The 14,624-nt window shown below is 43.6% G+C and overlaps 1 protein-coding gene across 2 annotated transcripts in view; it reads right to left on the minus strand.

Moving 5' to 3' along the window:
* Window positions 1-14,624, minus strand: part of NPSR1 (neuropeptide S receptor 1) — a 145,195-nt gene that overhangs the window by 3,674 nt on the left and 126,897 nt on the right. For both annotated transcript variants that reach the window (XM_077856224.1, XM_077856225.1), the window contains 2 exons: window positions 4,922-5,008; window positions 64-244 (listed from right to left, as the gene is read on the minus strand). In XM_077856224.1, the coding sequence (XP_077712350.1) occupies window positions 64-244; window positions 4,922-5,008 (268 nt within the window). The remainder of the gene's footprint in view (window positions 1-63; window positions 245-4,921; window positions 5,009-14,624) is intronic.

The following is a 14,624-nucleotide window of genomic DNA, read 5'->3' on the forward strand; positions in this document are numbered from 1 at the left end:
GACACAGGTCATAATCCAAGAACAGTGGCCGTCTGCACTGGCCCAGGCAGGAGTGCCCCTTACCTGCAGGGAAAGCAGATGGAGCTGCTGAAGACACAGTAGATAAGAGGGTTGATGGCACTGTTCAAGGCTGGCAGGTTCTGAATGATCACAGAGGCATAGAAGCGCTCCTCGGTGTCTGGAAGAAGACTGAAATTGTCCAATATGTCGAAGAGGAAGTAGGGACTCCAACAGCAGATGAAGGCTGGGGAGAAGAGAGCCATTAGCACCGTAGCAGAGCACAGCTGGGGGGGGGGGAGCTTTCCGTGGTGGCCCCAACTGGAGCTCCAAATAGGAGGTTCCTTAGCGCCTAGGATGGCTCAGAAATATTTAGGACAGTTGTGTGTTAACATTCATGTCATGTTGACTCACACACGCACATATACACGTGCTGCCTACACATCCCACAGATACGTTGCTAAAGTTGAATGAATTTCCTGAATCTTCTCTGTCTGTAAAGGGAGGGTCCAATTTGATCACTGTGGTGAATATGTATGGAAAGGTTGGAAACTGCTCAGCATGGCCTCAGCCTCTCATTCCACATAGTGTGGAAGGAAAACCAGCAAAACTCTTTGGAGAGTCTATGAGAAAAAAAAAAAATAGAAGAGTGGGAAGGATTTTGACCAAATAGTGACTCCTGGTTTTAGGGTACGGCAGAGGGCAAGGGTGGTGCCTAATATTTTCAAGAACCAATCTGGCTTCATCACAATGTTCTTAATTTTCGTTTCTGTTTCTAAGTCAGCCACTCCAGAAAACGGCTGCCCTCTACCCCTCTCCAAGTCAATTGGTGTGTGTGAGCCCCTAATTCTGTTTGTCTCCAAATCCTCAGGGGAATTGCGTGGTGAATGGAGATCCAGGGTCGGATGGATGATTTTATGGGTCACCTTGACTGGGTCAGGGGGTGCCCAGATATTTGGTGAGTCATTATTGCTGGGTGTTTCTGGATGAGGTGAACATTTGAATCAGTACACTAAGAAAAGCAGACCATCCTCTTCAAGGGGGTGGGTCCCTTGTAAGCCACGGAGGGCTTGACGAGAGCTGAAAGCTGAGTGAGAGAGGATTCATGCTGTCTGCCTAGCTTCTAGCCGGGACTTCGCTCTTCTCCTGCCTTCACACACACACTCCGACTGAACTACACTATAGGCTCTCCTGGGTCTGCAGATCCTGGGACTTCTCAGCTCCATCATCATGTGAGCCCATTCCTTATAACGATTCTCTTTACATATACATCTATCTCCTCTTTCCCTGGAGAACCGGACTAACACCCACAAGGACAGAGGTAAACAGTCTTGGGGCTAACTAGACACGGATGTGTCCTCTTCTACCTTCTTGCTACATCCTCTCCACCCTCCTTCTCCCCCCCTCTTTTCCTCCATAGGACATTTCCTCAGAGAAGTCAGGCTTCCTTCACCATCTGCTTGCAGGGGCCAACTTTCCTCTGCAACTGTTTGACTGGCGTGTGTTTATTTCCCCAGGCTTTGGCAAAGTATTAAAGAGGAGGAATTGAAACACAGAGACCACTGAGCATTTCTGGGTGCTTGCAGTTAAGCCTAGCATTGGCCTAGAATAGTGGTTCTGAGGCATGAACGGGCAAAAATTGCCTTTTGGAGGCATTTTGAAAATGCACGTGTCTATGTATGTGCGTGTTTGGGGTTGGTGGGGGCTCTGGTTTGCCCAGGGATACCAGTCCTCTTGTGAAGGGCAGGCCATCCCACTCATGTCCCAAACATCCTCTGAATGCCCAACTGGGCATTTATGTAGCAGAGAACTCTGTTTATAACTACCTCAGTCTGGAAACCTAGCTCTACTCTATATATGAACACAAATATTTTTTGATAAATAGTAGATTCTCCAGAAATGCAATTCCTTTGCAAAGGGAGGAACGATTACTTTCTTTAATTTGGAACTTTAGTGGGATTTGTTGAGCTGCTCTGAAAATCAAGTCCCTGACAGCAGTGCTGCTTTATTTTCATGTCGTCATGAAAACACACCTGTATTGATTTTCCTTGATAGCAGTTACTACATCTGGCTGCCTACTTCATTATTCTTCTAGTAGCTGTGGCCAAGTATTTACATATTGAGACCCGTTTTGTTTTATTATAAATTATTTTCTTTCTAGTCCTCCTTTATATTATTATATATTGATCTTTGAAGACATGTTAGGCAGATAGCATTAATTATATGTTTCATTTCAGGATGATAAAGGGGCATTATAAAATATCTGTTATAGGAAAGACTGGTTTGGTCTGACTGGGCTGTTAATATTGGCTGACCCTCCTGTGGGCACCTCTGCTCTCCAACTAAGGGACCCCCAGGGCCTGAGCATATGGTTCCTGGTTACAAATAATTATGTTGGCTCTGGAACATAGGTAAAACATGTATTTCCTGACTCAATATCCAGGAGATGTGTATCTGTGTTTCTGACTATCTGGGAAGGCAGGAGAATCTTTGATCTACTTCGTCAGCTGCTGGGAAAGGATTGCGAGCCCCGATGGTTGTACCTGCTTTATCCCCAGGTCTGCCTGCAGTGCTATTTTGTGCCTCTATTCTGCTGGCTGAGTCATACTGCATGTGGTCTCTTTGGCATTTTGCAATTGCATCTGGGAAAGGTAAGAGAGACTGTTCTGGTGATCTGACACACAGTTAACATGAGAGGCATGCTTTCTCAGGGCTCCAAGGAGCTGCAAGTGTGGTATGGAGGGTAGTAGTTGGGCTAAATAAAAAGGAAATAGCACAAATCCCTTTCCTTCTTGCATATCCTAATTCATTTGTCCCCAGCAAATATTACTAAAGCACCTAGTGTATGTGGGATCCTATCTCAGGCTTTGGTGATATTAATACAAGGAACACAAAAAGCAAAAGTCATTGCTTTCATGGATTTCAGCCAGTGGAGGAGACAGAGAATAAGCAGATCAATAGATATAATGTTCAGGTGGAAGTGGGAATAGGAAGAAAAATACAGTTGGGTAAGGACTGGAGGAGGGCTATTTAAGACTTATGAAGGAGGCTGGCTAAGGAGGTAGCACTGCTGGGAAACAAAATGATGTGAGGAGGGAGCCAGGCCATCTTGAGGTGGTGGAAACAGTGCAAGGCCTGCCAGGTGCAAGCATGTTGGCACTTTGAAAAAATAGCAAGAAGACCAATGCAACTGGGATAGAATGAGCAAGGAGGAAAGTTCTGAGAATGAGACTAGAATCCTGGCTGAGGGATAGACCACACATGGGAAGGCTGTAGGATTTCATTCCAATGGAATGGGAAGCCATAGGTGGCTCCATAGATAGTGATGATGCCTGATTTACAGTCTTGAAAGATCACAGTGGTAGTTTTGCAGGAAAGAAATAAAGAGAAGACTAGTTACAATGTTCTAGGCAGAAACTGGTGGAAGCTTTGACTAAGGTAGGAGTAGTATAGATGCTGAGGAATGGTTGGGTTTGAGAACTATATTTTGCAGGTAGAGCCTCCAGGCCTGGCTGACGCACTAGTTATGTGGGATGTCAGAAAAATAGAATAATGACAGATGACCTTTGGGTTTTTGACATAGACACTGGGTGAAAGATGGTGTCATTTACTGAAATGGTGACAACTGGGGGGAGAGTTACTTTTGCGGGGGGAGGACATGGCAAGACTTTTGGTTTGACATGTTGACTATGATAAGCCTACTAGAAATACAAATCAAAATCTCAAGTAGAAATCATAAATATCATTTCTAAGTAAAGGAAGTATTCTAAGAATGAGAAACTGATCACATGTTGCTCACAAGTCAAGAGGAAAATTGGGCATTGACACTGGCTTTTTAGAAGTGGTGATGACCTTGATGAAAGTGGTTTCAGGAGTGACAGGAGAGAAAACTGATAGAAACAGACTTCAGAGAATGGGAGGTAAAACATGGAGTTGTGCGAGAAGAGAGAGTGATGAAGCGGGTCTGTTCTGGAGAGTTCACCCAGGGGCCTCCTGCACAATATTTATGTGTCTACAACCCCAGTCCCTACAAGGGGAGACCTGCTGGGGAGGGGAGATAATGGGAGGACCAAAATTCTTGAAGAGGCAGCAAGGAATGGGATTCAGGGCTCCAGAAATCATTTGGGGCTTAGAAAAAAGCAGTGCCAGCTTATCCACTGTAATAGGAGAAAAGACAGAGCACATTGTAGAAAGGCAGATAGGTTGATGGATGTGAAGGTCGAAGGAGGAGGGAGTTCTATTCTGATATAGTATTTTCTTAGTGAAATATGAAGCAAGGTCACTAGCTAAAAGGGTGTAAGGGGGAGGAAGCTTTGAAGGTTTGAGAATAACAATGAGTACACACCGATCTGATACATATTATGTGCTCTAGAAGTACCTTCCCCTCCTTTTTTTTTTTTTTTCTAAGATGAAGGGATGTTATGGGTCTTAGGAGTACAGAGAAAAGAAATGGACAGGGAAGAAGTCAGGATGGGGGAGGAAGCAAGTGGCCATTAGGGAGGGATTTGTAGTGGCTCTTCAATTAAATATCCAGAAGAAATGGAATATGACTTTTGTCTTTCTTTGCTCATAAACTTCAGCCCTAGAGAAGAATATGTCTCAGAGAATGCAACTGGGTCAACAGGGTAATTGTGAGCATCATTCAGCCAGTTGTGTGTCTTAATCAACTTTCTCCAAATTATCCACCCTATGGTCTTGGTGGGCAACTATAGTCATAAAGGGAGGGATCAGGAACCAATGTCTTCCCTTGAAGGAGACACAGATGGGCTGGTAAGTTCCACATATTCCTCTCCAGTCGGACGAAGCTAGAGTGCCTGCAGGCAAACTCCTTCCTTGTGTGAGCTCCCCACCACCAGTTCCTGGGTACAAGTTTGCTTTCAGAATGTTCACACAGTCCTGCAACACAAGGAGGGACTTTGCTTACCCAGGATGATGACAATACTATACTTGATGGCTTTAATTTTTGCCTTTGAGATGAGCCCTCGGTTGTAACTGGTGCACAGCTTTCCACCTGCAGATACAAAAGGGGGAATGGTGAAATGAAGTAGTGTTTTTGCCAATAAGAACATCACAGGTTAGATCTAGCTTTCATGGGACCACTTATATCCTGCTCACCTCTGCCCAGGAGGACCTCCTTTGTTATTTTCAGAGTAAAGATGGCTTTGGGTTGGATGCTGGAAACTGCTCAGGTTGCAGCTTCATATAAAAAGCAAATGAATTGGGACATCCAGACTCTAGAGTCTTGGCTGAATGCCCTGATTCAGTTGAAGCTGGTATTAGCCTTGTGACCTGGAATTAGCCAAGAGGCAACGCTAAGATACCAATCTAGTCCCTTCAGCAACTTAGGGCAAAACCATTTTCTTAGAATGGTTACCCCAGACTAACTCATTCATTCATTTAACTCAGAAAATACACTCTCAACAACAGCTCAAGCCAGAGGTATTAAAAATAAAATAGAACCAAAAAAAAAATCTGTCCCAAATAGGAGCCTGGATATGTAATTTAATTCTACGTCAGCTGTTGTTTGATGGTAAACACATGAGCGGTAAATATTAGAATCCACTAGAATATAAGCTGCATGGAGGCAGGGACTTTGTTTTCTTCATTCCTGTATCTTCTAAACTCAGTGAGCGATTACTGAGTATTTGTTGAATTAATTAATACAATACTCTGTCTAGTTAAGAAGTGGTGGTAAAATAAAAGTTGATTTGGGTGGACAGAATTCAGAGTGTTAGATCTTAGTCAAAGGAGTGTGTAGATGGTACATTTGGGAATGAGATGTTGGACATAGGGTCCCTTGCACTGTGCAAGAGTTCTTACTGTCAGAGTTCCTGTCAGGAAATATGGTGCCTTTGTGAACATTGGGAAAGGGTGCCCTTCCTCTGGATGCATGCAGCCCTGCCCCGCACACCCTCAGTGAGGGAAGCATGGATGGGTTGCTAGTCCCATGCACTCCTCGCTGGATGCCACTGACCAGGGCTCACTGAGCACAACCCTAGCAGTGGCCCGGGTCAAAGGCCTACCCTACCCGGAGCACCTGTCATGTGGTTGTGGACGGTTGTGGTCATGTGTCACGTGGACGGTTGTACACTAGAGGCCAATAGCTGTGCTCGCTTGCCAGCTACACTGTTAGCTGTTTAGATTACACTGTTCAGATTCCACATTCGAAATTTATTTTAATCCCATGGAAACCGGTCTGATGTTTACCTTTGCACTATTATTCTAGACCCTCTCCAGTCCAATCCAGCCCAATGCGACCAGCGTAGCACATCTGCCGAGAGATATAAGGACTGAACAGAATAGGCTAAAATAGAGTTCCTGTTCTCTAGGAGCTTTCAGTCCAGCAGGAAGGATCACACACTCTCCTGGGTGAGGACAAGGCTGGGTGAGATGGGAGAGAGAGAGAGAGAGAAAGAGAGAGGAAAACCAGCTGTGAGGGGAGAGAGTCATCCCCCATCCCTTTGCAGGGGAGGCTGCACGGCAGATGCAGAGATTCCAGGGATGGAGCTGGGGGTGTGGGAGTGAGTTTGAGAGAGGTACAAGAAGCAGAGGGTGTGTCCTCAGCCAAGATATGGAAAGTAGAAAATGTCCGATGTGTTTGGACCATGGGGTGTCACCTCACTTGGCTGGAGCCTAAAAGGGTGTTGGTTTTGAGAACTGAGGCCAAAATGGAAAGACCTAGAATGTCTGCACAGGGAAGACATCGCAGGCTGAATTGCTGCAGCAACCATAAACCACTGAAGCTTCTGAGTCTTTTCACAGTGTGAACATTTACTCACCGGAGAGGACAAACTGTTAGCAGGAATAATAGGAATAAGCCTTTCTGTGCAATAACCTAAAATGCTAATTATAACTGATTTGTTATTTCTTAACGTGTACCTTGTAAGGTCACTCTTAGGTACTATTAGGGCTTCAAATCATTCCGTGCATTTCACAGAACCACCAGACGTCAGTGGCATAAAGAAGCAAATGCTTCGGAAGCATTTACAGCAGCGGTTCTAAACTAGGGATGACATTGCCCCCCGAGGGTTGCACTTGCCAATGTGTGGACACATTTTTGGTTATCTCAATGTGTGTGTGTGGGGGGGGGGAGGGTGGTTCTAATGGCATCCAGTGTGTAGAGGCCGGGAATGCTGCTAAACATCCTTAGATGCACAGGACAGTAGAAAGGAATTATCTAGTCCCAGACACCAATGTGCCAAGATTGCAAAACCCTATTTTCTATGGTGGTCTCCTGGGAAGGATACAGGCTGCAAGGTCAGACCCGAAGACTCCCTCCAGCGCTACCCATTGCCAGCTGTGTAACCTTAGGCAACAGCCAGCCAACTGTTGCCGGCCTCAGTTTCCCAATTTAAAAGATGAGGCATAAAATGCCAAATTCAGAGTTTTGAAGATTAAAATAAGAGAATGTATGCAAGATGCCAAGCCCTCTGCTGAGAATGTCAATTCCTTTATTAATTGGGATGAATAAAGTTTTAAGAGTATTTCAGGAGGAATATGAATTAACTGACTTTGTGGAAGTGAACAGAAAGTATTACTACATTTAGATAGCTTATTATCCAATGCTGTTATCTGGATATAGGAATTATATACATCCAAAAATTATCCCAGAAGGATTTTACCCAAAGGAAGCAAGTAAGAAACACAGCCGACCAGATTATATCCTTTCAAAATATCCCCATTGCTGGAGTAACAGCTGGTTCCAAAACAATATAGTTCTGAAGACTTGGTTGGTTGTTCAGAAAAGTTCTTGTGAATGACATTTGTGCTCTGAAATCCTTTTTTAAAATGGAACCTGGCGGTACTTTCCACAGGGCAACTGGATGACAATATAATCAACTACCTGCCCTTCGATCTCCCAATGAGATCAGTGAAAAACGTCTTTAATCTGACCACTCTGGGAAATGCAAAGCCTCCAGCTTCTAAAGATGGCTCTTCAAAGAGAGCTGAGCTACAAAATGCCAGTAATTCTCCTTTATAGGGAGATAAAAGGATTATTTCTACCCAGGCCTTGGCGCTGAGCTGGAGCAAAAAGCAGTTAAATTCAGCCATCCTGGTGCATTAATAGCTGGGGTAGCCCAGAGGCAGCAGGTCCATTAGATTCGGGATTGGAAACCACATGCTGCCTTAGGCAGTTTTAGTTCAAGGATGCATCCCTAGAGGAGGCCTACACTGTAAATTCAGTCTCCAAGGGGCCAGCTCCTGCTCCTTACCTCCCCACGCTTCATGCCCCTTGCAGAGCGACTGGGAATCCATTGTTTGTGGGAACTGAACGCCTGAAGGGGGAGCAGTTGGTGTCTTGGGACTTTTAAATGAGACAGAATTTATTTCTGGCAGGAGGGGACTATTCCATCGATGGACTTATGATGCGTGCAGGTGATTTGTTTGTAGCAAGGAAATCTACCTGGGGATATTTGAAAATGAATATATTTTTTCATATATTGGGAAGTCTATGTATTTCGGGTTGGTTTAAAAAATCTAAGCATTTCTAACACTTATGACCGAATTGTAACATTTATACAATTTGAAACTAATTTTTTGACTTCTGATCATTAATGGCCTGTTTATCTACAAATATAACCTCAGTGTTACGTATTTCTAGTGCATTAGGTCTCATCTGCTTAGCTGTGGGATTTTGACCACCACTTTCCCTGGTTTTTTTGTTGTTGCTGTTTTGTTTTGTTGTTGTTTTTTTTCCTGGCCCTCTAACAAACCAGAGATGGTAGCTAGGTATGAGGAGGTGTGACCTAACTCACCTACCCTCACAACTGGGAACCCTGGCAGACCTAAAATAACTGTGGCAGAGATAGGTTAGCTGTCCACCAAATCCTTTCCTCTGTAGCAGGGTGTAGTCATGGGACTAAGCTCTCCCTCTGTGAATATGGGAAGATCTCAGGCTGGGCTCAGATAAAAACACCTGGGTAATTCTTCTCTCTCTCTCTCTCTTTAAAGATTTTATTTATTTATTCATGAGAGACACAGAGAGAGAGGCAGAGACATAGGCAGAGGCAGAGGAGAAGCAGGCTCCATGCAGGGAGCCTGATGGAACTCGATCCTGGGTCTCCAGGATCACAACCTGGGCAAAGGCAGCACTAAACCACTGAGCCACCCAGGCTACCCCAGCCAGTGTTCTTTAATGGAAGCAGAAATTGGTATCTCATATGCAATGCTATCGTGACAAAAATCTAAAACTTGTGGCTTTGGCTTAGTGGGTTGGCAGCAGGTGGCAAGGAAACTGATATTGGAAGCTGGGACACTAGAGATCTATTTGATAGAATCATCACATACGATGCCAGGGAAGTCAAATTGTGAGCCTACTAAGCCTGGAGCCCACGGGACTAGGTTGGTGTAGCAGTCAGGGCTCTCCAGAAAACAGAACCAATAGGAGACACATAGAGATATACATAAAAGGAAATGAATTATAGGAATTGGCTCACAAAATTATGGAGGCTGCGAAGTCCTGCAATTTGCTGTCTGCAAGTGGAGAACCAGGAGAACTGGTGGTATAATTAAGTCCAAGTCTGAAGCATGAGAACCGGGGGAGATGTTGGTGTAAGTCTGAACACAGTGGCTGGAGAATCAGGCAGTCAGTGGTGCAAATCCTGGTGCTAGTCCAAGGCCCACGGAAGAGGAGTGCTGATGTCCAAGGGCACAAGATGGATGTCCCAGCTCAAGAAAATTTGTCCTTCCTCTGCCTTTTTGTTCTATTCAGACCCTCAACAGGTTGGATGATGCCCATCCACATCAGTGAGAACATCTTTACTGAGTTTACCAATTCAAATCCTTCTAGAAATGCCTTCCAGACACACCCGGACATAGAGTTTTGCACCTCTTAGGGCATCCCTTTGCCCATTCAAGTTGACACATAAAATCAACCATCACAGTTGGTAAACAGAATGTTAATAGTGTGTGTTGATTGCTACCAGCTGTGTTTAGCAAGGAATTAGAAGAAAGAGATGAACCTAGACAAGAGTTGGTTGGCTTATGAACAAAAATGAAAGGAACTTAAAGAAAGTCTTACAATTTGGCATCTCATAGAGTTGCGAGTGTCCATTGCTTCTAGCCCCTAATAGTAACAGATACATACTTTGCGTGGTACCGTACAAGATGAAGATGATTGCAGAGCATTAAAGCAAATGTGTACACCTTCTAAGTGTGCAAGGCTTTTTCTTATTTTTTTTAAAGATTTTCTTTATTTGAGAAAGAGAGCACGCAAGTGAGTGTGCACACCAGCAAGGGGAGCAGCAGAGGGAGAGGGAGAAGCAGGCTCCCCACTGAGCAGGAGCTCAGCAGGTCTTTCCATCCCAAGACCCTGAGATCATGACCTGAGCCAAAGGCAGACACTTAACCAGCTGAACCCCTCAGGTGCCCCTAAGTGTGCCAGTCTTATGCTAATGAAGCTGACCCTGGCTCCCAAATTAAGTTATGACATTGAGAAGTTTTAACCAGCAAAGAGCCATTCAGAAGTGTTCCTGAGGCAAAGATCACTAGGGTTGTGGCCTCCTGACTTGTCTCCAAATAGCTTGGCTCCAACTAGCTTCCATTAAGTTAAAGACAGGAATGGCATGAGGAAGCAAAGAAACAAGTCAGACCTGAGAATTTTATTAAGAAAGACTTTTTGGACATAGTTACTGGCAAGTGAAACTGGCTGAAGGCAAATGCATCAGAGGTTTACTAAGTTTCTGAGGAATGACATCTCCAAACAAGCCAGGAGCTCTGAATCTTCTGCAACACCTTGAAAGATCAGACGTTAACGTTTTTGCTAATCCTGTGGGTAGAAAATTGTCCCTAACTAAGGTTTAAATGTGCATTTTCCTGATCATCAGTGAGGTTAAGCATTTTAGTTTGGGCCATTCCTCTTTTCCCTTCTGTGAAATGCCTATTTGTGTCTTGCTCATTTTTTTTCTATTTATCTTTTGTTGTTGTTATATATATTTTTAAAAATTGAATTGTGATTAGCATACAATGTTATGGTAGTTTCAAGTGAACAACATATTGATCCAACAATTCTATCCATTACTCAGTGCTCACCACGCTAAGTGTAGTCACCATCTGTCACCATACAATATTATCACAATATTATTAATTATATTCCCGATACTGTACTTTTCATCTCTGTGACTTATTTATTCTGTTCATCTTTTTTTAAGTGGACTTTTAGGAGTTCTTCACATATTCTGGAGACTAATCTTTTCCCAGGTATATGTGCTGCAAATAACTTCTCCCACTTTGTGGCTTGACTTTTTAAACATTAACAGAATCACATTTATCTCTCATTTCCTTTACAATTTAATGTATCTTGGATCTTGTTGAAGAAGTTCTTCCTTAACCCAATGTCATAAAGGTAATCACCCTACATTTTCTTTTAAAAGTTTTACATATTGTGAAAAGAAAGGAAACCTGACCTAAAACGGAGTGGGCAAGCCCTGAAGGGGTCTCACATGCACGTACCTCTCCCTGCAGCCCGCCTCCCCAAGATAGGAGAAATGCACATTTCCACAAGGGATGGCACTTTTCATGCAGGAATTTGTCTCCTGCCTTTAAGAAAAGTGGGGAAGATCCGTCCCTGCCCCAGCACCCAAGCACCAACCACCGCCTGCCGCCCATGAGCCAGCACTGCCTCTTGGAACTCTTGTTCTCTGTGTTCTCTGATGTACTTTTGTTCATCGGAGAACAGCCCCCCCCCCCCCCCCCAGTTTCCTCCTAAAACCTAATAAACTCACCTTCCCTTTGTTTCTTTGGACTTGCCTAAGCTTCACCACAGCTTGCTTGTCCCGAACTGCAATTTCTCTGTTTTTCATGAATAAATTCATTTTTTACTTAAATAAAATTGTTCTTTGCTCTGTTTAAATTAATAAAATTTGAGTCTCCAATTCACTTGGAATTTGTTTTTGCCTATAAATTGAGGTAAAGAGCCGATGTTACTTCTTTCCCTATGATCTTCTGACATCTATCAAGTTCTCCTATGTGTGTAGGTTCTGTTTTGAGATTGTTTCGTTTCCTATTTGTCTATTGTATTCTGTTGATACTCTATTAATCACTCTGACTCTATGATAGATTTTAATAGTGAATACAGTAAACCTCCTCTACTTTGTTCTAGTTCTCCAGGAGTGCCTTGGCTATTCCTGGCTCTTAAAATTTCTAAATATGTCTTAAAATTGGCTTGCCAAGCTCAACAAAATGTCCCATTTTAATTTTGACAGGACTTGTATTAACCTGTAGACTGTTGGGGAGAATTGGCATCTTCAGGGTGTTGAATCTTACTATCCATGAACTTGTTATAAGCTTCATTTATTTATATCTTTATACTTTTTTCCCCATGAAGTTCTTTATGTCTTTTGCTAAATGTAGTTACACGTAGAGAAGCCATTTTGCCTGCATTTACTGATGAAGAAAGGTACTGAAAGCAGTTAATGGGCTTATCTTAAATTCATTTAGCTAGAAATGACTAGGACTCTAACCCAGTTCCTAGACCAAAGCTTATTTCTCCACCTCATTCTGCCTCATTTAATTTGAAGCATGCAATTTTGATGTAGCAGGGATCGCATCACGTCTTCCAAGCCACAAAGGCCAGAGCAGTTACAGGCAGCTATGCTCTATTCTGTGCATTCTGTAATTGTACCTCCCACCTCTCCTGTCCCTGTGCAGTTAAATGTTCTATTTTTCTGAAGTAGATACCCCTGGGCATCCTGAGCAATGCCCGTTTATGAAAGAGAGCCTGTAAGATTGAAAATCTCATCTCCTCTACCCCTTGCCTTCTACTTGTTTGTGGGGAAATATTTAGATCATTTATTAAATAGTTCTTTTTCTTTTCTCTCTGTCAGCCTTTGAGGGAGAGAAAATAGACACATTTGCCAGTCTTCTTACTGGTTCATAAACAAATGATAGCTTGAATTTTGTGGCCTGTATTTACACAGTGTGCTTCTGATCACACTAATCATTGCTGATGCCCTCTTGTTGATGAGCAATAATCCTGACATGCTAAAACCACTGGAGATCTAGTTACCAGCCAACTCCATGGCTGCCTGGCTGTAAAACAAATAGAAAATCAGGTGAATTCCATTTAGGAATTAGATACAGAGAATGTATGGGCTTTTGACATTACTATCTGCTCCTCATTCGAGAAGTGGCTCATTGGTGTTGATATGGACAACTAAAAAAACAAGGGTGATGGAGATGTAAACTTGTATTAAAGAATAAACATCGACTGTAGCCATTTCTGCCTTCCCAGAGGTTAATGACAGATTGTGTGCCTGTGGGAAAACTAATCTCTATGTGGCTGTGTACTGTTTCAGAGGCTGGAGACAGGGTGAGCCATAGTTTAGGGGCTGGAAAATCTAGTAGCAGGGAAATATGGGGGGCTCTGGAGAGAGATGGAGCCCAACTACAGTGATAAAAGGCCTGCTGGAAAAGGGGGACAGCTGATAGGATGTGGAAACCTTTCATCACCCCAGACCTCTGGCAACATTTGCTCTATTTACTCTTGGGAGTGAAAAACTCAAGGAAAATGATGTGTACTTCATGCTTGCTGGCCCAGGAGCAGAGGAGAAGAACAGAACGAGGAGAGTAGGTGAATGTGAGAGCTCGGGGGCCGGGGTGGGGGGCTCAGGACATGCCAGCCTCATGGAACGGGCAAGGAGCATGCGACAGAGCTTGAAACCAACCTGATTGAAATCTGCAAGTATAGGAAGACCTCAGCCTGTACCCGTAGTGACCACCTTTTAGATTTTTGAGTACTTCAAAACAAACCATTTCAGGGGATGGGGATAGAAGAGTGTGCTCTGAAGGGAAAACTCTGGAGGGAGTGGGGTAAAAAAGGAGCAGTGCCAAACAGCCCGGGTTTGGGATTTTTAATTAAAAAAAAATTTTTTTTCACTTTGAGTCTCTTTTTATCCATCATTTACTGCCCTCCTTTTCTGCAGTGTCCTTCCTTCTGAGAGGCAGCCTGCTACAAGGGAGAAAACACAGAGTTTCTAGTCAATTATATGTGCTTATCCTTCATGCCTGTCTTCCATTTGCAAAAGATAGATGGTAACGCCACCTTGCAGCATTGTGTAAGGATTCAAGGAGATAAACTGGAAAGAACTTAGTGAGGTGGCGGGCAGCAGATGCTCTATCTGTTCTTCTGTCTTGTCAGTTGGTCTTGATAGACTTAATAAACAAAAGGATCCTGGCCAGACCATATACTAAAATAGAATTCTGACCCAAACCCTACAGCAACCAGACCAGGAAACCAACCCATTATCTATAGTAACTGGGCCAAAAAGCCAACCTACTATGTGTAAGTCAAACTTGTAGCAAATTAGACTGCATCTTTCTTACCCCATCTAGTAAGACCTGTGAGACAATCTACCCCAAATGGCCAATGCCTGATTAATGACTGACAGCTCCTTTAGTCTTTGTCCCTGCTTTCAGCTTAAAATCAACCAGAGGAAGTCAAATACATACCCCTCACCAGCCACACAGGGTGGCATGCTTCTATTTAGCCTACCTGCTGCTTCCCATGCCGATAGCCACGAGCTGGGGCACACCTGAAGCCTTTTTTTTTTTTTTTTTTTTTGCTGCTATAAAGCTTTCCCACTCCTCTGCTTGCTCCCGAGTCTCTGCCAAAACGTATGTCATGGTGG

Source organism: Canis aureus, chromosome 18 (genome assembly GCF_053574225.1).
Source record: "Canis aureus isolate CA01 chromosome 18, VMU_Caureus_v.1.0, whole genome shotgun sequence".
Taxonomy (NCBI): Eukaryota; Metazoa; Chordata; class Mammalia; order Carnivora; family Canidae; genus Canis; species Canis aureus.